General features: G+C 38.2%; 1 protein-coding gene across 1 annotated transcript; it reads right to left on the bottom strand.

Moving 5' to 3' along the window:
• Positions 1-523: 523 nt before the first annotated feature.
• On the bottom strand, positions 524-6,511 carry LOC128995383 (BTB/POZ domain-containing protein 6-like). The gene is made up of 7 exons (XM_054420394.1): positions 6,348-6,511; positions 4,941-5,071; positions 4,523-4,727; positions 3,859-4,024; positions 2,305-2,474; positions 1,776-1,973; positions 524-1,485 (listed from the first exon to the last, which is right to left on the bottom strand). The coding sequence occupies exons 1-7, from the start codon at positions 6,459-6,461 to the stop codon at positions 1,147-1,149; spliced, it is 1,323 nt and encodes a 440-aa protein (XP_054276369.1). The 5' UTR covers positions 6,462-6,511; the 3' UTR covers positions 524-1,146.
• Positions 6,512-23,081: the final 16,570 nt, after the last annotated feature.

Here is a 23,081-nt window from a genome sequence, read left to right as displayed (position 1 = left end):
CGAATCCATAGTTTGCTTGTACGTCACAACGAGGCTCCTCGCCACTTACTGGCATCATTTGTGAACCAAATGACACAATTCGTCGCTCTGAAACAGACTTGAATGCATCACCGTGTGTTTTTAAAGCTTTTTATTGAATCTCCCGCCGTGTGCGAGATAAGATCAGTGATACGATTTTTGATCACAAGAAACATATCTGATGCCGACATTCATTGCCAGATGACTGAAGTCTTTGTCCCTAATGCAATGAGTGAGGGTAAAGTAGGGAAATGGTTTATGGAGTGTAAAAATTGCCGAGATACCCATTTTCCTTTCTCGCCTTCTGTGAGAAGTCTAGGTATCCGCCAAAAAACACAATTCCTTCTGAAATGAACATTTTCACTGCCATTTTTAACTCCCAAGCCTGTTCCTACATTTTACCCCTATCATTGCATTAGGGTCATAAACTTAAGTCATCTGATGTTGGATTTCAGCATCGTATATGTTTCTTGTAAAAAAGTATCATTGACCTTATCTTGGACGCGGCGGGAGAATTTGATAATCCAAAAAAACCTTAAAAACACACAGTAAAGCTACAGAGCTGCAAATTGCATCCTACTGTTCACAAATGATGCCAGTAAGTGGCAACGAGACTCGTTGCGGTGTACAAGCATACTACGGATCCATACGACAAAGCCGTTCTTACTTACAAACCCCGCCCGTTTTTTAGCACCAGATAATTGTTGAAGGGAATCATATTTTTCAGTACAATTGGCTTTTCCTTACATTATAGTTTTTAACTTAATTTAATGTCAATTTAATTTTGATTTTCAAACTACAGATTGTTTTACTCAATTGTGTTTTTACAGAATTACTCGTAAAACAGACACTCAAGAGAGTTCAATAAATTAGTTGAAGCCTGAAATTTCGGTTTTTATAAATACCTGTATATGGCAATTTTAGGTATCCAGCTACTTTAGTCAAATTGAATCACATACAGTCAAACAAAGTTATAAAAGGTCTACACTCAAAATTAATTGGACGGCAATAATCAAGTGACACTTAATCCACAAAATCAATATCAAAATCAACTAACCAGTAAAAATATAGGATCCATGACTGTACAACTATTAAAAAAAATAAATGTACCTATGTAAATAAATATGATTACTCCTCGGGCTTATCACAAAACAAGTACTCCGTAATTGGGGAGAATTCTTCGTAAAGTTCGACCCTGATGTTGTTTAGATTGTAAACACTGTTGACGTCTCTCATGAATTGGTAGTCGCCGTTCTTGTCAAACTGTATGATGATCCAATACTTTTTGCCTACCTCTATCAGCACAGGTTTGGTGAACAGCACAGTGAACGAGTCGTTGTACGGAGTGTCCAGCATGTACTTAGCTCCAGAGAACTTTACGGCCCAATCCTTCTTGAGAACTATCGTTACGTTCTCCTTGTAGGTTAGGCTGCACTCTCCGCTGGTTGAAACCCTCTGGGAAGCAATCTGTTGAGATATTGCCGATTAGAAACAGTTCTTGTTTTCATTAAAATAAAGTGATAGGCTAATTACATATAACCTTTATAATTAACTTCTAACAGAAGGAATATACTACTTCAGGTTTCATAATTTAACAACAAAAACTGTTCAGGTACATAGCGGTACAGCTTGTTCTATAATATTAGCGAAAAAATGGCAAAGATACAGGATAGAAAACCAAACACAATAATTTGTTACGATAAGACACTGGCACACAGACAAATACCCTACATTTATACTTATAGCAGTATACAAACCTTGACTCCTTTCAACCTGATGTTCCTAGAGACAGTGAGACCTTTCCGAGGGAAGGGGTTGACCCACCGAGTGATAGGGTAGACTATGGTGTCTGACACTTCCCTGACCAAACTCCACTCTACGGGGGGTACTGTAGGGGGCAGCATGGGGGACAGTGGCCTACGGGGCTCTGTGGACTTGTTGATACGCTCTGGAATCTAAACATTCAATCCAATCAGGTCAAAAAATATCATAGCAGATTAATATTGTTTGGTGGAGATGTATTACTTAATAGACCACCTATTTTTACAAGGTATGATTTTTTTTAAATATTGACCTTGTTTTCTTTGTGTATTTTAAAGTGCCTTCTGAACAGAACAAAAAATGGGAAAGAATGATGAAGGTACGGGCAGCAAAGTAAAATGAAGATTTAAATGAAGACATGAAGATTAATCTAAATGCCTTCCATCAGACATCACTAATAATAATAATAATGTATGCTCATAATCTCTATAAGAATATGTTGCTAAAAACAAACAATAAACCAACCCCAATCACGCCAGGTTTGGTGATGTTCATAGCAATGGCGAGTTTCTCCTCGGATGTGAGTAGAGGGGAGAGAGCCGGACCACTGGTGAACTCTTCAGCTGTCATCATCAGGAACATGATCTTGGAGAGAGCCTCAGTGACAGACATGGCGAGGGATTCAACGGACACTCCTACAATAACATGTTAAGCGAACACATAATCTCTACTATGTTATGGGGACACAATTAAGGGGGTTTTTAAAGACAAACATGAATGGAGTATGAGTACAGGGTGAGTAAGGTGTTTTGTGTAGTTTTGTTACTGAATAAGGTTCACTGTTTTTTTTAAGGCCATTTATTAAAAGACCAATGAATAAGTACAGCTTGGTCAACAGTACAGTAGACTCCCTCTTATCCCGAGACCTTTTAACTGGACATCGGTTTAACCGGACTACACTCGGCGGAAATGACATCTCTTTAACCGAACAATTATCAGCACATTGGTTTAACCGGACTACATCGGCAGGAAGTGGGCGGTACTGACGACTGTTCTTGTGCGAACAATACATTATGATACACAATAGCAGTAGCAGTTCCAAGGAGATACAGGGGATAAAACCTATTGAGCCCTAGAAAAATAAATTTAAACATACCTACTCCCTTAGTAGATTTGTCATCCTTATGGGTCAGACAATTTTATAATTAGTTCGGTCCAGTGCCGCTAGGATCGTGTTTTTTTTTGCAATTTGCTTCTTCCTATTTCAGCTATTTAAAACTTCGTTTAGCCAAATAAAATTAGCCAACCATTAACAATAACTCGTTCCCTAGTTATATAACCAAACGGTAAAGCTCAAATTATGAAATTAATCCTAGAAACAAAATGTTGTCGACACTAGTGCCCAGTGTCACCAACATGATCTAGATACAAAAATCGAGCTTCAAATTGACAATGGGATGAGAAGTCTACTTGTGTTGGTTAGTTTATGGTAGGTATAATTTTTTAAACTCAAACTACTATCTCATAACCATAAACAAGTGAAATGGGAGATTTTTGGACACAGTTCAATACTAAGAATGGCTGTAGAAAGTCACCAAACGGCTTTAGAAATAAAGATTTTTTGGACTCTCTACTACCTTTTAACCCCTTGGTAGTCCCCTCTCTTGAATAGGATCCATAACTGCCACTGTACAAAATAGCCTCCCTCTCATTTGGATACCTCGTAACTAGAACTTTGGCCAAACTATACAAATTTGTTATTAGCAGAAAATTTGTAGTCACCCTCTCAGGCTACCTAGTACAATGTTAGTACATTAGGTACTAAATCTTATTAGAAAGTTCCCACCTATAGATCTACTTTTGACATTAGATGGTTTTTTTGTCAATTCAAGTGTTATTTGGCCTTCCCGCTTATTTGAACCTTTTTTAGCGGGATTAAGTTAGATCAGTTAAGTTAGTTGAGACATTGAAATTACTCTTAATGTTAGCCTATATTTTTATACCCAACAAAATATTTAAAATTTCACATAGGCTAGATACTTTTATATTTAAAAAGAAAGGTGTAGTGGAAATGTTTACCAAGTCTCGCAGCCTCTGCTTCTGTCCAATCCTGGAGCCCTTGAAAAAGCTGTAATTCTGTATCCAGTTCCAGTTTATTCTGTTCAAATATTTTTAACACTGTGGAAAATTCACACTCTAAGAAACCGGTACTTTTCAAAACCTCAGAAGTGTTGTCTTGGAAAACCTGTGAACATTTGATCATGCACAATGGTTGATTACAGAAGAATAAAATTAAGGTACCGGTAATGAGTTTTTAGTTTACTGTGTACTGTGTTATAGTTAGCTTGATCAAATGTTACAAAATGCCCTTAAGTGGACCTGAAAGTTAATATCAGTTGGACCCAGTATCGCTTTTTCTTATGCTTAACTTGCCTACGATACAAATACTAAGTAACAGCTAAGTCTACAACGTCCATCTTGACGCTGAAGCTAGGCATAGGCCTACAACCACTCATTGTCTTAGTCAGGCTAGTGCGCCGCCATTAACCTAGCTGGCTTCTATATTAAAAAAGAATACAATTTATATTTATATTGATTGTGAAGAATAACTTAAATGTGATGTTAAATGTGTGTGTTGTTATGTGATGTGTGTGTTAAATGTGATGGTATAATTCTCCAGTGAGTCAACAACTGATCTTATTGAATAGATTTATTTTCTAAACAAATATAATAAATAGGCTACCTGCAAACACATTTCCTTGATGTCGGTAATATCATGAAATAAAGAAAACTCGTACAGTTCACAGGCAGAGTTGGCTGTTATATTTTCTCTTAAGTATTTGATGCAATATTCTTCAAGGTAAGGCAGAAGATACTTCATAGCGGCTGAGTAGACTGTACAGGCGTGTGTACATGACTCAAAGTCCACTTTGTCTGAGTAAATGTACCTGACAATCAGAACATCAGCAATTACACTGCTTTACTCATAAACTGGAGATAAGTAAAAATTATAAATATTGTACGGTACATTTATTATGATATAGGATTTGGTATAAGTTTTGTTTACCAGCCTAGTTGAATAAGTTACAAAGAACATAAGAACATAAGAATAAGAAGAAGACTTAAAGGCTACTTTGTCTTTAAAATATTTAAATACTTACTGCAGCATGCCTCTGAATGCATCAGGCTCGATGTCTTTGATTTCAATAGAGCTCTTTTCGGCCATCTCTCCATAAAACATTGCATAGAAAACTGGACTCGCCATTCCAAGAAACAATTTGTGACTAGGTATCTACAAATGAATTAATAATTTTAAATAGGGTAGCCCAATATGAAAACAGGATATATGCTTGCGCATTTTTGATATCGTTATTTCATTGTGTTTCACCCACTATTTAATTGTGCAAAAACAGTCTGTAAGTAGCATAAATTAATGAGTCGGTTCATTATAACCTAACCTTTACCTTCCTAATCTAACCTCACTTCAAAACACTTAATACAGTCACGAATCCGCATAAAACCCGACCTACCTTCCTCACATGCCTAAATAAGAACTGATTATTTGGTTTCAAATGATTTCATTCCGCATTAAGTCTAGCATAAACAGATGTTTGCTCTCCTACTCACTCAGTCCACAGTCCACATACCGACCCATCCAGACCACGCCATATTACCATCAGTATAGCTCAATGAACCATAGATTCGTAATTTTAACCTTCGTTTTACGGCCACTTATGAATCTCTCCGACAAAAACTGATTGCATTTTTGGATTCAGCGTGAAAAATACTGTAAGTAGACATCTAAAAATTACACGATATCGCATTGTTGATATATCAAATATTTGCCTCAATATCAATTATTGAGATGAGGATTCCACATGGGTGCGTATTTTATCCCGAATATACGAGTGGTGTGAGTAAGTTTGAGTGAATAATGAAGCGAAATGTTCTGTGTGGCATTCAATGCACAACAAACAATAAAACCTACTCGTAAAAACTGAGTATATTTTCAATAAGTTAGTGTGATAAAGGAATCATCACACAACAATAAATCACCACAATCAAGTTCTTAATAGGCTAATGATGATAAAGCCTGAAAACCTGACGGAATGTGTAGGAAAACGTAACGCGCCCATTGTAATACATGGGACAGTGCCTGCGTACACTGACTTGGGGTGGGGAGAACCTGTCCGCGGCCGGCTCGTTTTCGCTGCATTGAGTCAGCGTTCCATGTTTATAGTTCTATCTATGGGTACCTAGCAGCAACCACAGGGTAGACCTACCTATAGTATATGAATAAATAAGGCCCTAATCTATGTTAGGCCAACCCACAGTAAAGATATTGCCAAAGAATTATTAAGATCCCACAAAATGACGGAAGTAGGCTACATAGATACAATTTTACAATAGATACAATCCCCGAACAGGGATAAATAACGTTTAAAAAATCCCACTCCCCAGAGCCATACACCTACCCAATTTTAAAATTAATTAAATAGTATGGTTAGGAATAGGACTTTGATTATATGCTTTACAATCGAGGCACATTTTTCAAAGACATAGCCTACCTTTACTTTGTCAGTTCCCACTAAAAATTCACAATCACTTAGATCCTTAGTTGAAAATAACACCTCAGCTCGTTCACGTATACACGATTTTTGAGTTTGCCAATCATCCTCCATTTTTATGGCTAATAATTTTGACCGACACTCAAGTCAACTATAATAAAGTTACAGAATATGAATCAAATTAGAAACCTGAGAAAGCATTTCTGAATTCTGATTCTGACAGGATAAACATTCCATTATTCCTAATCCTAACCTAATAGTGTTTTGTTATGACAGCAGCGAGCATCAGTGTTCCCAGATTGGCCGTAGTCAAATATCGTACACGCGGTCCTAAATTATCGTATTTCACGAAAAATTATCGTACAATTTTAAATAACAATCGTAACTGGCTTGAGTATTGAAATACCTAATAGACTTATATATTTTTTTATTATAAATCTCAAAATCGCCATAAAACCATATTATTTTTAGTTTTGCACGTTGTAATCATAGTAGGTAACTGATATTATGTGAATATTTCTCAACCTCAACACAAACACTACACCAGTATTTTCCTTCCACCATGCACTCACGGCCACCTTTAACTACAGGCCGCGGCCTGGTAGAATTGGCATCTCCACAAGTGGTATGTTGTTCAGTGACAGACGTCCCATAAGATAACATGGCAGACAGGTGATATCAGCTCATTAATTCACACTTTATTGATTTCAATTTAAATTTATAAACATAAATTTATTAAAATATTGAAAAAAAGACATACAGAATTGAAAACCGAAACAATATGAATTAAAAATCTATTATGTACATTTTAAGCGGAGTCAATATTGTCATAGTCCAATATTTCGTTAATACACAAATACCATTAGCTGCTTCACTTCCAAACAAAACAGCTGTTACAACACCTCTTGTGATGTTGCCACTTTGAAGGCCGAGGCCTGGAGTTAAAGGCGGCCGTGCGTGCACCCGTGCACCATCGATCTCTAAAATAGAGATCGATGGCGTGCACTACTACACCAATAATTCGCCAAATGGGCGAGATTATGTACGGAAGGTCTGTTCTTATGGTAACAGACTTTCTCGTGGTGTAGGAGAAGCAGAAGAAGCGAAGCAGAAGCATTCAAGCAGTTTAGAAGCACATTTGAAATGGTTTCGTTTTAATTTTATTCATACTAACAGTTAACTTATAGTTTTCATAAGATTGATTTTTTATGTATTGATTTTTATATCCCATCTCTAATAAATACTGAGTTTTGATTTAAAACAGCAAAAATGTTTCCAAATTTTTGGGTATAACCTCCCAAACCAATTTTGTAAAAGAGTACTATTCAATTGCCCAAATTATCGTACAAATAGCATTATCGTACGGTGACGTATCGTACATCGTACGGGAGGCTAAATTATCGTACAAAACGATAATTATCGTACGTCTGAGAACACTGGCGAGCATCCGAATTCCGAAAACCGAAAACATGAACCAGACTGAGTGAAAGTGAAAGCTCTAGCTCTAGCTCAGTCGTGGCTGAATCATACGTGGTCATACAACAATGAGACCAACAGAACCATAACAACTTTTTTTCGTGTGAAACGTGGGTGAAGTGAGTGAAACCCGTCGAAATCATTTATAATGCGGCTTATTTGGCAACAAATAATGCAAATGACAAAGTAATGCTGCACTTCCATAAAGCAAATACTGTAAATTATTACGTAAATAATGACGTTTACATGCATTGTTATTAATCAACGTATCTTAGAAAGAATGAGGATATCTAGTTCAAAAGGAACACGAACTTTCTGTCATGACAGTTAAGACAGTTAACTAATTAAATGATAATAATTACTCTTTGAGAAATTTGTTTTACAGTCGAAGTGACTCGAGCAAGGCCTTGGTCGACCACGGGAACCTCTGCTTACCTGTTTCCACATGCACAGAAGTGGGGGTGGCGGAATTGTACCCCCCTGGAATTGTACCCCCTGCTGGTTTGTGACGTCACGATGACGTCTCATTTTCTCGACCAAAACGGCGTGTACGGGCTGGAATTGTACCCCCCTCATAAAACTTTGATATTGTTATGCACGAGTGGTTTGATTAAATCCACTGGCATCTAAAAAACTGTACGGACCGGAATTGTACCCCCCTGGAATTGTACCCCCTCAGTTAGAACTCACTTTTATTTTACCAGTGTACGGGGTGGAATTGTACCCCCCTGGAATTGTACCCCCCGTCAGTCTAGCCCTTCTTGTAGGACCGGAATTGTACCCCCCTGGAATTGTACCCCCTGGTCACCGCAGAAGAAAATGTACGGCCCGGAATTGTACCCCCTGGAATTGTACCCCCCCCATTTAACCGAGGAGCTTGTCTATTATGATTACCAACAAAAATCAAAACAATAGTTATGTTGGATATTAGAGGGGAATCACACGAATGTGAACTGAAGCACTGTTATCCGACACCTAATGAATTGCTTGTTGTAAAAGGATATTCTAAGAAACTGCAAATTAAGGCCATTCAGAGTAACGTGCGAGAGGCCTAACAGACTTCTTTGTACGTTATTCATTAATATTTTCTTAACCTTCCCAAGTACTAACTGTTCATGGGTTAGCTTAAATTCACAAAGGTTAAAACTTTGACAAACTGTGAACTACTTTGTACCAGATACCTACATTCGGGACCACGTAAGTTTGCAGTTGAGGGAGGAGCCTATTTACCATATGGTTTTGAATGGACCAATGAGAACCATGCGGTGTTGCCAAATCTAATAATACCAGATGATTTGATAATATTGCTTAGTACATTTTAATTAGTGTTGTCAACGGGCGATGTGGAAAAGTCGCTCTAGCCTTGTCTTGTGATTGGCTGGCACCATCTGCAAACTTACGTGGTCCCGAATTTAATTTTACAACAGGTATTTTGTCAAAAATGAAATACATTAACTTCTTTTCACGGTCATATTAAATTACGTCGAAAAAGATCGAAGAAAAGTGACGTGAACAAATAACCATTCCATTCTTATAGCGTAGTTGTTGTATACAAACTAGTTTAGGCTTCTTTCACACCAGCGTGGTGTGGCACCGTCCCGCACCGTCGATGCGGGACGACCCGCAAGGCCCTTTCACACTAGCTGCCCGGATCCGGGCGTTTCCAGGCTGAAACTTAGTGATTTTTGTGACAGTTGTTTCAATTAAACAAGTTGGTTCTGTTCTATGATTTTCAATAGCATTAAAGTTACAAGGATTACCAACAGGGTGCAGCACTATTATTTTTTTAAATTTATGACAGCAGCTAACTTGCAACTAAAAGGTGAGTGAGCGTAGCGAACGAACTTCAACCTGGAGGCGAGTTAGCGTAGCAAACGAGCTAACCTGAAGGCAACGTAAAGGTGAGTGAGCGTAGCGAACGAACTTCAACCAGGACGTGATTGAGCCATGCGAACGAGCTCACTTATGAAGTCAAACGGGACAAAGCCCGCGGGTACAGCTAGTAGGAGATAAAGTAATTCTGTAGTTGATATATATGGTTGATATATAGTTGATATTTTCATGACAATATTTGCAGGTGGTTTTAGGTTAAACAACAATTCATTTCCTTCCATATATTTAGAAGAACATGTAAGTGCTCGTTAAACCAAATGTTTTTATATTAAATAAATCAGGCATGTTTAATAAAATCGTTTGTAAAAATGTAAATATGCAAATGGAAGATGGTTTGCTGCAGTGGGGGTCACGTCCTACAAGCTGACCTTCAAACTTAAACAAAATATAAAGCTTGACCAAACTAATAAGCTCTATATAAATTTCAACCTCAATACCAAGAACAACAAAATTGCCTATTAACAAGAGTACAACAAAATCAAGGCGCCTTCTTTCACACCAGCGCGGTGCGGGACCGTCCCGCACCGGACGAAGCTGTTTAGACTATTGAATCATATGGGAGCTTTCACACCAGTGCGGGTTGACCCGGACAGACCTAAACCTCCGTCCGGGTTGAAAAATCACCCGCACGAACCTAAACTTCCAATGCGGGTCGAAACCGCATGAATAGTTTTTAGATCATGGGTTCTTATGTACGCTTTCACACTTGCGCGGGACGGGCTGGTTTTGCCCGCACATAAATCAGTAGTTTTGACTGTCTATGCATATCAGTGGTTGAGTGTGGTTGATTTTGTTGTACTCTTGTTAATAGGCAAGTTTGCTGTTCTTGGTATTGAGGTTGAAATTTATATAGAGATTATTAGTTTGGTCAAGCTTTATATTTTGTTTTAGTTTGAAGGTCAGCGTTTAACACGAGACCTCCACTGCAGCAAACCATCTTTCATTTGCATGTTTACATTTTTACAAACGATTTTATTAAACATGCCTGATTTATGTAATATAAAAACATTTGGTTTAACGAGCACTTACATGTTCTTCTAAATATATGGAAGGAAATGAATTGTTGTTTAAGCTAAAACCACCTACAAATATGTGCATGAAAATATCAACTATATATCAACCATATATATCAACTACAGAATTACTTTATCTCCTATAGTGCACTGAAATAAAAAAAAAAAAATGGTCCCATATGTTATAGTATATTTCATAACAAGAGTAGAAAGTGAGTCATTACATATTTGAGACCATGTTTGAAGTGCGAGATTCATCCCACAGCTGTATCATATCACCATAACTTTTAAAAACACGAGGAATTGACATTTTTACACACACGGCATCGATCCAATTAGGTTACTTAGCAAGGGGGCACTTTATTTTATTTTCGGATACAACAAGTAGCATAACCACCTTACTTTTATTTATTTGAATGAAATGCATCAAAAAATCACAAAGTTTCAGCCTAGAAACGCCCGGATCCGGGTAGCTAGTGTGAATTGGCCTTGCGGGTCGCCCCGCATCGACGGTGCGGGACGGTGCCGCACCGCGCTGGTGTGAAAGAAGGCTAAGGCCTATGAGCAGTAATCAAAAGGTAAGCCTTCTTTCACACCAGCGCGGTGCGGCACCGTCCCGCACCGTCGATGCGGGACGACCCGCAAGGCCCTTTCACACTAGCTGCCCGGATCCGGGCGTTTCCAGGATGAAACTTAGTGACTTTTGGATGCATTTCATTCAAATAAATTAAAGAAAGGTTGTTATGCTAATTGGATCGATGCCGAGTGTGTAAAAATGTCAATTCATTGTGTTTTTAAAAGTTATGGTGACATCTGTGGGGTAACTTCTGTGGGATAGTTTCTGTAAGATCTTAAAATTCTGTACAATGTCAACGGCATAACTGATTTCAAATCTAAGTACACCTCTCGCCATGTTTCAGTTGCTACAGCTTAACTAACAATGGCATGCTTTCCCAGGTACTATAGGATTATCATTTTATAAAATAAATTATTTTATTTCAGTGCACTATAGGAGATAAATTAATTCTGTAGTTTGATACATATTTTGATACATAACATATTTATGCACATATTTATAGGTGGTTTAAGCTTAAACAACACTTCATTTCCTTCAATATATTTAGAACAACATGTAAGTGCTCTTTAACCAAATGTTTTAATATTAAATAAATAAGGCAGGTTTATTACAATCGTTTGTAAAAATTTTAACATGCAAATGAAAGATGGTTTGCTGCAGTGGGGGTCTCGTCTTACACACTGGCCTTCAAACTAAACCAAAATATAATTCTTGACCAAACTAATTGGCTTTATATAAATTTCAACCTCCTTACCAAAAACAACAAACTTCCCTATAAGCTAACAAGAGTTCTACAAAATCAACCACACTCAACCACTGATATACCCAGACTGTCAAAAAATAATGGTTTATGTGCGGGCGAAACCAGCCCGTCCCGCGCAAGTGTGAAAGCGTACATAAGCCTTCTTTCACACCAGCGCGGTGCGGCACCGTCCCGCACCGGACGAAGCTGTTTAGACTATTGAATCATATGAGAGCTTTCACACCAGTGCGGGTTGACCCGGACAGACCTTAACCTCCGTCCGGGTTGAAAAATCACCCGCACGAACCTAAACTTCCAATGCGGGTCGAAACCGCATGAATAGTTTTTAGATCATGGGTTCTTATGTACGCTTTCACACTTGCGCGGGACGGGCTAGTTTCGCCCGCACATAAATCAGTAGTTTTGACAGTCTATGCCTATCAGTACTTAAGTGTGGTTAATTTTGTATTACTCTTGTTAATAGGCAAGTTGTTCTTGGTATTGAGAAATTTATATAGAGCTTATTAGTTTGGTCAAGCTTTATATTTTGGTTTAATTTGAAGGTCAGCGTGTAGGACGAGACCCCCACTGCAGCAACCATCTTTCAGTTGTATGTTTACATTTTTACAAACGATTTTATTAAACATGCCTGATTTATTTAATATAAAAACATAGGTTTAACGAGCAATAACATGTTCTTCTAAATATATGGAAGGAAATGAAGTGTTGTTTAAGCTAAAACCACCTATCTCGTATAGTGCACTGAAATGAAAAAAAAATGGTCCCAGATGTTATAGTATATTTCATATCAAGTTAGTAGAAAGTGAGTCATTACACATTTGAGACCATGTTTGAAGTGCGAGATTTATCCCACAACTTTGTTACACACACGGCATCGATCCAATTAGGTTATTTAGCAAGGGGGCACTGTATTTTATTTTCGGATACAACAAGTAGCATAACCACCTTACTTTTATTTGAATGAAATGCATCCAAAAATCACAAAGTTTCAGCCTGGAAACGCCCTGATACGGGCAGCTAGTGTGAAAGGGCCTTGCGGGTCGCCCCGCATCGACGGTGCGGGACGGTGCCGCACCGCGCTGGTGTGAAAGAAGGCTAAGAGCCCATGATCTAAAAACGATTCATGCGGTTTCGTCCCGCATTGGAAGTTTAGGTTCGTGCGGGTGATTTTTCAACCCGGACAGAGGTTTAGGTTTGTCCGGGTCAACCCGCACTGGTGTGAAAGCTCCCATATGGTTCAATAGTTTAAACAGCTTCGTCCGGTGCGGGACGGTCCCGCACCGCGCTGGTGTGAAAGAAGGCTAAGTATTTCAAATTTATATAACCAAGCCGAAATTCGCGGCTTGCGACTCCTCTTAAAAACAAAGTTTGTTAGGATTTGCACTGCTTGTATCGTTTAAAAAAAATCAATCAGCTTGGGTTATAAAATTATTTAGAAGCTTTGTCCATGAGGGAATCAAGCTCAGCGTTAATTTCGTAAACGTTTATTCCATATTGCTTGGCCTTTTATTAAGTCACTAAGGAAGGCAACAGGTATATCCTGCGATCACAAGAACATCGCAGTTATCCCAAACGATCACAGCAAATTTGTCGTCATCTCCCACTATTACGGCAACGCTGTTTATTATCATCTCTTGCGATCTCTGATACAATGTGGTAATTTACCGAAAACGCGATTTAAGAGACACAAAAACAATACGTGATAAGTAACTGATGGCGACTCGTTACAGATTGCTTTAGTGGATATTATAAAATGTAAATTTCTCTTTTCGCACAAAGTATTCATTTGGTTTGGGCACAAAAGTCCCAGGTATTTCCCTAGTCATTAAAGTTCAATTTTAGTACTTAGTTTTTTCGATCACCCTGGTCGCAAAAAAACATGCTCATTTTATTTGGAAAATGAATTATTGTTTGATTTTCATTTGAATATTCTTGTTCTTCCGTTAAATGTAATCCGTTTAGAGTTAGTGTTGAGCAGAATTTATATTGTAAAAATGTTGTAAATAACTGCTTTAAGGTAACCATTGAATATTACAATAATTAAGGTTTATTATAAAATCATTGTGTAATGAGTTCGCAGTGCGGGAATTCAGTGAATTTTTGAGACCAAATCGGTTCTGAGATGACCGGAAACCCTGTCACTCACTTACTTGTGAGCGATTTGTTGGTCTACGAAGAATCATTACCGAAGGTCATGGCTCTTACAATAATCCCTATATCTTCAGGCCTGCATTGTTGTTTGATTAATAGCCTCTTAGAAAAAGCGTTGACCTATGATGTGTACTGTGATTGTGGCTTCGTCTTGTGTATTTTCAAAAATTGAAGGAGATTAAAAGTTAAATTTTATGATCAGGTCTTATGTTATTAGATAATAGTGTATAAAAAGTATTACAGTAAAAACAAACTAAGCAATAATGCATTCAAGTTGTTTAAAGAAAATTAATAAAATATGCATATAGCCCGAGGCGAAGTAAAGTGGCGAAGCCAGATTTTTGGATAATCTCTTCACAATTATAGTTCCTTGGTACAATCACTATTCTGTACAGGTTTGAAAATCCAACATATGTCACTGTAGAAGGCATTCTCTACTACTTCATTTTCATAATACCAATTAAGATTATCGAGTGGGTGGGGGGTACAATTCCAGCCCGTACACAAGCCAAGCTAGCTGTCCAAGAGGGGGGTACAATTCCGGGGGGTACAATTCCACCCCGTACACATTTGGCTTTCTGATGGGGGGTACAATTCCAGGGGGGTACAATTCCACCCCGTACGTAAATATTTTTATGTTGGCAGGGGGTACAATTCCGGGGGGTACAATTCCAGGGGGGTACAATTCCGGGCCGTACATCTCCTGCTCTTTTTAATATCTAATATAATTATCCGGTTCACTGATCACTTGCCCACATTAAATAGATTAGATTTCGTTAAAATCAAAGTGTACGGGGTGGAATTGTACCCCCTCTAGGCGTGACGTCAAAATTACGTCAACGATCGCCGGGGGGTACAATTCCAGGGGGGTACAATTCCGGCGACCCCAGAAGTGTTTATCTCTAGTCCTGCACAGAAAGCCTTGGATGGAAAAGTTCTTGGTTCCTGGTATAACAGCTATTTTGTTTAATAGCTTCAATGTTTAACTTTCTAGGACCAGGTTAGATAGTAGTTTCTTTCAACAGTTGCAGTTGCATAAGCTCTGTATTGTTTTTTTAACAAAGTTTTATGACATTTATATAAATAAAATAAAAATTTGGAAACATGAGATAGCAGCTAAACAGCTTTAGCACTAACAAAAAAAAAGAGCAAAGAAAAGAAATTTCAGAGCTGCTGTACAAATCGAGTCGTTAGGTCTAAAACATTTTCTCTCTTTAGTATGTATAGCCGTTGATTGAGTTGTCTAGGAGGTTGAGAGCCAAATGGTTCGGTTGATACTCAAGCTTGGGGAGCTATATTTTTTAATGCAGCTCGTATTAGTTCGTATATTCGTAACTCTGCATTGTGAAAGTGGTTCTGTGTCTGTTTGTTTACTTTTGATTTGAGCTGCTTAAAAAGTGGTATTTACTCAAGGGAGGTAGGGAGCCGGGAGCCTTCGGTGACGTCAGGTGTCATGTGTTTGAATGGTTTTGTTTAAAAAAAAAAGATAACATCAGAATGTTGTTGGTTGATGAAAGAAATGAAGAATATAGTTATTTGTGCAACTAGTGAAAAAAGTGAGCAATTGACTCACGGCTCGTGAGGAATGGTTTCTCGAGTGAGGCAATTGTACTTTGAACTCGAGTTGCACATTATATTTTTCCTACAGTTACCATAAAACAAATAAATTGGTGAAGAAACATAACCTATTTTTACACAGAAGTGAACTTTTAATATAACATTTAACGTGAAGTGACAAATACAACAGTACAACAGCTGACCAGCCAGTGTTACAGCCAGTGCTGCCAACGTATTTCGCGCGCATACGACGTTGCCTGCAGGTTACGCGCTCACTATTTCGTGCCTTCACGTTGCAAATCTGGAGTGAGACAAAGTAATTAGAGTGAGACAATGTTAATATTGTCTCACTGATGAGCGAATTGGCCACTTTGCTTTCTTAAATCAGTGAGAGAACATGTACATTGTTAGGTAACTGTAGGAAAAGGTAGTTAAGTTATTGTGAAGATTTAATTTGTAATTTCTAAGGTTTAATCTTATAAGTAATTGTCAGTGATAACAAATTAATTGAATCGTACCTTTGACTATTAATACACGTATATTAACAATTTCAATTGGCGACTGTGACAGGATTTTTTAGAAATTACAAAATTAGGAGTTTTCACAACTGAAATGTGTTTCATAAGAAAGGTCTAGAAGAAGGTGAGCAGAAGGGGACGGGAAGCAAAGCAAAGCCTAGACGAGTTTTGATCACGGGAAGGACGAAATCAGCCGGCAGAACAAATACCACTAAACCTGACCTTGTGAGTAGGTACTCTACATCACTCCACTGTCCAAAATTCCGGAGAAACTTAGATATCCAATTTAGTGATGGGATAACCGAATAGTTTCCATGACCGAATAATCAATCAGTTATTTTTTGCGTCAATCGGTTATTTTTAGTTGAATGAATCACCAAATCAATTTTAGTCATTATTTACTGCCACAAAACACAACTAATTTTTTTCTTATGGGAAACGGAATGACATTTGGTCTTTTAGCGTCAATCGGTGATTTTTAGTCAAACGAATCGCCGAATAAATTTTAGTTTCCTGATGATGTGACAAACTAAATCAACTAAATCACCGAATTTGCTTGGTAAGACTAATTTAACCGAACCAGGATAAAATAACCGAAATAGCATATTCAGCATCAACTGATTAAATTAGGTTATTTTCATTCGGTGATTCCCATCACTAATATCCAATCTGAGAAACTTGATTCACAGTTGGCAAATATTAATAGTAAAATGTCATTTTATGGAACAATTTCTCAAAACTAAGTTAGGCCTATTCAAAATTAGAATAATTAAATGATATAATATTGCATTGTCTTCAATTTGTGAGCTATTTCAAGTTTCAAGTCTAGCTCATCGGGAAGTTAGTATAAAATTGATTGCAAAATTTGTAGGCTACCTACCGGACAAGAAAGCGAGCTAATAAAAACGTTTTAAAAATGAATTGAATCATTGGAGTCAGATTGTTCAAAATTAATAGATTAAATTATTTTGCTAATAAAACTCATGTTCTTTTCATTACATTTATTTTTAAACCAATAAACCAGCTGATCAATGTTAATATTAAATTATAATGAATCATTGCTATATGGATACTAAATTTGCATTCAGCTTACTAAAACATACTATAATAAGAAAACTATTAAACATTTCTCCCAGGGGGGTTTCTCAGGTCATCAGCTTCACCAGTTTGGTTACAGGTCTCCTCCAGACTCCGGTGGCTGTTCGAACGTCCGCTACTCTAACTTGGCCATCTCGCCCAGGGTGTACCGCCTCCACCTTGCCCTTAGCCCAATGCCCTCTGGCTAGGTTTTATAAGGACCAAGTTTCCGTCTTGCAGATTTACTTGTGCTTGTGTTGTGTGCCACTTGGAGCGTTTGTTTAGTAAAGGCACATATTCTTTCAGCCAACGTTTCCAGAATTTGTCTGCCATGTCCTGTGCGATCTTCCATTGTCTATGCAGGTGCTTCTCCGTTATAATGACAGCTGGTGTGACTCTATCTGCTCCTCCCTGGAGAAAGTGGTTTGGTGTCAAAGGGAGCTCATCATTAGGGTCGTCTGATACAGGAAATAAGGGTTTGTTGTTGATTATGTATTCTACTTCACATAGTAGAGTAGTCAACGTTTCTTCTTTAGGAGCTTGGGTGTCTTAAACATTTCTTCACCGATTGTATAAGACGTTCATGCGCACCACCCATGTGAGGGCTCGCTGGCGGTAGAAAAGTCCACTTCATCATCTTCCCCACGCAGAACGTTTTAATTTGTTCGTAATCAAAAGACTCAAGTCCTTTTCTTAATTCCTTCTCTGCGCCCTTAAAGTTGGTACCATTGTCTGATATCAATTCCGAAGGACAACCCCGTCTTGCTGCAAATCTCCTGATTGCAAGAATTGCCGAGTCCGTATTGAGAGAAGTTGCAATCTCCAAGTGTACCGCTCGCACTGACAGACATGTGAACAACACTCCATATCGCTTTTCTCTTCTGCGACCTATAGTGACTTCCAGAGGCCCAAAATAATCCACAGCCACACAGGTGAATGGGCGTCCATAAGGTTCTAATCTGTTTGCCGGAAGAGGAGCCATCTCAGGATTTTTAGGTGTGTTTCTGCGCAGCTGACACTTCTTACAATTTGCCCAACAGCTCTTAATTGCTCGCTTCAAACGGATTACCCAAAATCGTTGTCTCATATTATTTGCCACAGTTTCTTGGCCCTGATGAGCTGCCTGTTCATGTTCATGTTGGATCAATAGGACTGTAAGTCGATGTTTAGGATCTAAAATTATGGGATTTTTCAGGTCTTGACTGATTTGATTCCCATATTCAGTCCTTCCTCTCATTTTCAATAAGTTCCCTGTCAAAATAGGGCTTAGCTTATGAAGTCGACTTTCTCGAGGAACTGGCTTGTTCTCCTCAAGATTCTTCATTTCTTTGGGAAAAGATTCTAGTTGTGAAAGTCTGAAGCAGGTTTCTTCAGCTCGTTGAAGCTCTTCAACACCAAGACTCACATTTGTATTTCTCTCAGATTTACATCTCGTATTGGAAATGAATCGTTGCATCCATGCTACTGCTCTTATGAGTCTGGGGATTTTGAAAATCTCTCCATATCGATAACATTTTCTTTGTTTTCAGGTAAAATTGCTAAGGCTACTTCATTGCAGTCTTCTTTTCTCGAAATGCTTTCAATTTTTGGCCATTCTTTTTCTTTTTTAAGTAAGAAGGCTGGACCTTGGAGCCAACGGCAATCGTTCGTTAATGGAGTTGATGATTCCCGTGTAGCTTCATCAGCTACATTTTCTGTCGTAGGTAACCACCTCCATTGATTTTTGTCTGAGTTGCTCAGTATTTTATCAACACGATTAGCAACATAGGCTGACTTTTGCTTTTGAGTTGCTTGAATCCAGCACCACACAATTCTTGAGTCCGTCCAAAAGTATGTTTGGTCTATTTCCATTTTGTGAAACTGATAGATCAAAGATGCAATTTGACTGCCTAATACAGCTGCTTGCAGTTCAAGTCTAGGGATGGTGGACGACTTTAGGGGAGCAACACGTGATCTTGCCAGTACAAAAACAACTTCCACGCTATCCTCTGGTTTTTCAGTCCTAAAATAAGCAACCGAACAAAATCCTTTCTCACTTGCATCACAGAAAATATGTAATGATACAGTGCAGTTTGCAGTCAAGTTGTAGCATCGAGGTATTTTCAGATTTTCCGAAATCTTCACATCTTTCATCCAATTTCTCCATGCCTTTTCCAGCTGCGCTGGAATTCTTTCATTCCACTGGACATTCATTTTCCAAAGATTTTGTACCAGAATTTTGCCCTTCATTGTGATTGGAGTGATAAAGCCTATTGGATCATAAATGGACATCACAGCCTGGAGCACCTGTCGTTTGGTTGGTGGCTCTTTTAGATCAACGACTTCTTTCTTCACTTTTACAAAGTTGATTTTGAAAAGGAAGAAATCTTCATGGAAATTCCAGTGTATCCCGAGTACTCGCTCTGTGTCATCAGTTGTTAGTCCAACATCTTCTTCTTTCAAGTAGTTTTTTGACCAACTTTTCTTTGGCAGACAGCATTAACTCTGGTGAATTGCTAATAAAGTTCCTCAAATTGAAACCACCTTTTTTACATATGTTTACAACTCCTTCTATTAAGCTCTTAGCTTCTTCCACAGATTGGTTGCTATCAAGATAATCATCCATGTAGACTTGTTGATTTACAGCTAGCTTTGCATCTGGATGTTCCTCTCCATGTTTTTCACTATTTTTTCTAGTTATGTAAATGGCACTGGTTGGTGAGCAAACTGCCCCAAAAATCATTGATGTCATACACCACTCCTGTAATTTTCCGTCAGTTTCTTCCCTCCATAAAAAACGTAGTGAGTCTTGATCTTCTGGAATAATCTTTATTCTCAAAAACATCTCTTCAATATCTGCTGCGTATGCGATTTCATGTTTTCTGAACTGGAACAGAATGCTTATCAGACTATTGAATAAATTTGGTCCAGGTAGTAGACAACTGTTCAGGCTCTTTCCATGTGATTTTGACGCAGCATCAAACACAAAACGGAACTTGTCTGGTTTTCTGGGATTGTAGACAGGAAAGTGAGGAAGGTACCAGGTTTTCTCACTTTTGTTCTTCACCTCATCCAAATTTAACTTTTTTGCATATCCCTTTTCAGCATAACTTGCTATTTTCTGATGATATTGTTGACATAGTTTTGGGTCCTCTTTCATTTTATTTTCAACGTAGTTAAATCTCTTCAATGCAACGGAACGACTTTCTGGTAACCATGGTTTGTCTTCTTTCCATAACAAACCAGTTTGCCAACAACCATCTTCTGTTTGTGAACAGGTATTTTCCAATATTTTTTCTGCTCTAACTTCTTCATCACTTTTATTGGATTCCTTAATCGGGCAGTCGATAAAATCCCTCTCAAAACTTTCTTTAACTAGTGAGTTAAGCTCCAACATATCTGAATTTGTTTCATGTTTAAACATAACAAAGTCGTTGTCTATACGAGTTTGATGGTTTACATTTCCAGTAGGACCATTTATTGTCCAACCTAGTTTCGACTTCAAAGCAATCGGTGCATTTGTAGGTCCAATGATTACTTTCAGAGGCACTGTCAAATGTACATGTTCATGTCCAATCAGTAGTCGTGGACGACCACGCTGAAACACTTCTTCAGGGATTTCCTGTAAATAAGACCATTTATTTTTCATTTGTTCTGAATTCATAGACTGTATTGGTAACTGCAAGGCTGTCAAAGTCTTCACGTTGTTTAGAGTCAAGTGTTTGCCTGTACCTATCTCCTATAACTGTCAGTGTTACAGTCTGAGATTCTTTTTCTGTATAAACAGATCCATCTGTCCAGGAGAAAGATACAGGTTTAGTAGGTCCATCAATTTCGAGTTCTTCAACCAATCCCTTTTCGATGACAGAAATAGTTGAACCGTCATCAATTAAAGCAAATGTTTCAATTTGCTTGCCATTTTTTCCTACCAATGTTACTGAGAGAACCCTCAACAACACTCTTGCAACAGGTTCTTCTTGAAACCCCATATGTTCACTGTGAATTTCCAATTTAGGTGTCTCTTTATTAGCACCTTCTTCTTTTGAGGTCACGTGTAACAGTTTATTATGGAAATAGGTGCAGCCATTAACTCCACAAGCAAGTTTGTTACGACAAGTCATCGCTCGGTGTTTAGTCTTCAAGCAATTGAAACACAGACTGTTACTCTTGACTGTCTCCCATCTTTTATTTACATCGTACTTTAGGAATTGCTTGCATTCTGTCATGTATGGTCTTGTTTTTTACAGCAAACACATATACGTTTTTTAAACTTCTTGTCACCTTCATGTTGTACTAATACAAAGTTCTTGGAGTTTGATTCATATCTTGATGACATGTTTTTAAAGTTTCCACTAGTAGATGTACTGGGAGTACATATAATTGCTGCATCCGCCACAGAAGAGAGCCACGTCGAAAAGCTGTCGAGGCCAATTGGTTGTTTCAATTGAGACTGTGGTGAAGTGACAAACATTCCCCAGTTGAGCTTCATGTTGGTGGACAGTTTTTCTGTGAGCTCTTCCATAAGTTGTGGGTTAAACAAGTAGTGGTCCTGCTTCAAGGATTTTACCGTAACTACTAAGTTCCTTACCATGTCACTAAAAGCAACCAAAGTGTCAGGCTTGTAGTCCTTAGTTGGTGGTCGACCTTTCACGCTTGCTATGAGATTTTTAATAATTATATCTGGTCTTCCGAAACGCCGTTCCAACAAATTAACAATTTCTGGTACGTTCTCAGGATATATCAACAGTGCTGATATCATTTCTTTAGCTTTTCCAGTAATACACTTCTGAAGTCTTTGAAGATTCTCCAAATCAGTGTAGTCATTAATTTCAGTAGATCGCCTGTATTCAGCTATCCAAGCGGGCCATTGGTCTAGATCTCCGCTGAAATTAGGTAGAGCTGACAATATTCTCGCCGGCATCTTCTCTCTAAATATCATTTTATCAGGTTGACAATCTCGAGGGAAACACGAAACATCTCGAGGAATTCTCCTTCCTTCGCTGAAAGCTACAGTCCTTGCTTCTCCAGGATTTTCACAGTTTTCTTCTCGAGGCTGGAAACTAGACTGTACTTCGTGATGCGGCAAGGATACCTCCTGCTGTACACTCTTCATAATATTTACTGGAACATTAGTACAAGGCTTCAAAACGTTATTTTTATTAATGTCTTCAGCTTGATCCTTTGTCTGCATCCACTTTTCAACAGCTTCCTTTGTGGGCAACGGTCGTGGAAGAGAAGAAATTGAAGTCCTAGATGATCTGCTACTGACTCTTGACGATCCTCTGCTAAGCGATGACAGTCTGTCTTCAAGTAGCTTCTTCTTCATTTCTATTTCCTTCCGCTTGGCTTCTTCCTCCACTCGGGCAAGTCTTTCATCAGCTGCTGCTATTTTTACTGCTGCCTCTGCCTCTGCTTTCTCCGCCGCCGCCTTTGCTTTAGCACATGATACAACAAGGGACGTTTCTTCTTCCTGTATCTTAATCAATTCGTCCATAACCTCTAAAACACTTTCATTCCTACTCCTACTTGAGCTAGTTTTATGAGATCTTACCGACAAAGGAATATGCTTATCACTTACTGCCTCATTATTTTTACCATCAAAATCCTGAGATTTTATAGCAGACTTCTTGAATTTGGACCTTGTAAATGCTCCAGTAGTCGACATTTAGTTGATTCGCAAAAGTTTCGGCACCAATGTTCAAAATTAATAGATTAAATTATTTTGCTAAT

This window comes from Macrosteles quadrilineatus, unplaced genomic scaffold (assembly GCF_028750875.1).
Source record: "Macrosteles quadrilineatus isolate MER2022 unplaced genomic scaffold, UCM_ALF_1.0 Scaffold_5__1_contigs__length_97177068, whole genome shotgun sequence".
Taxonomy (NCBI): Eukaryota; Metazoa; Arthropoda; class Insecta; order Hemiptera; family Cicadellidae; genus Macrosteles; species Macrosteles quadrilineatus.
The sequence above is the reverse complement of the archived record's forward strand: the minus strand, read 5'-3'. Positions and strand labels throughout refer to the sequence as shown.

Coding starts and splice junctions, on each gene's coding strand:
- LOC128995383 (XM_054420394.1), bottom strand. CDS start 6,461: ATGGAGGATGATTGGCAAACTCAAAAATCGTGTATACGTGAACGAGCT. Junction 4,025..4,522: donor TCAAGGAAATGTGTTTGCAG/GTAGCCTATTTA, acceptor AAATGTTCACAG/GTTTTCCAAGACAACACTTC. Junction 2,475..3,858: donor AGCAGAGGCTGCGAGACTTG/GTAAACATTTCC, acceptor ATGTTATTGTAG/GAGTGTCCGTTGAATCCCTC.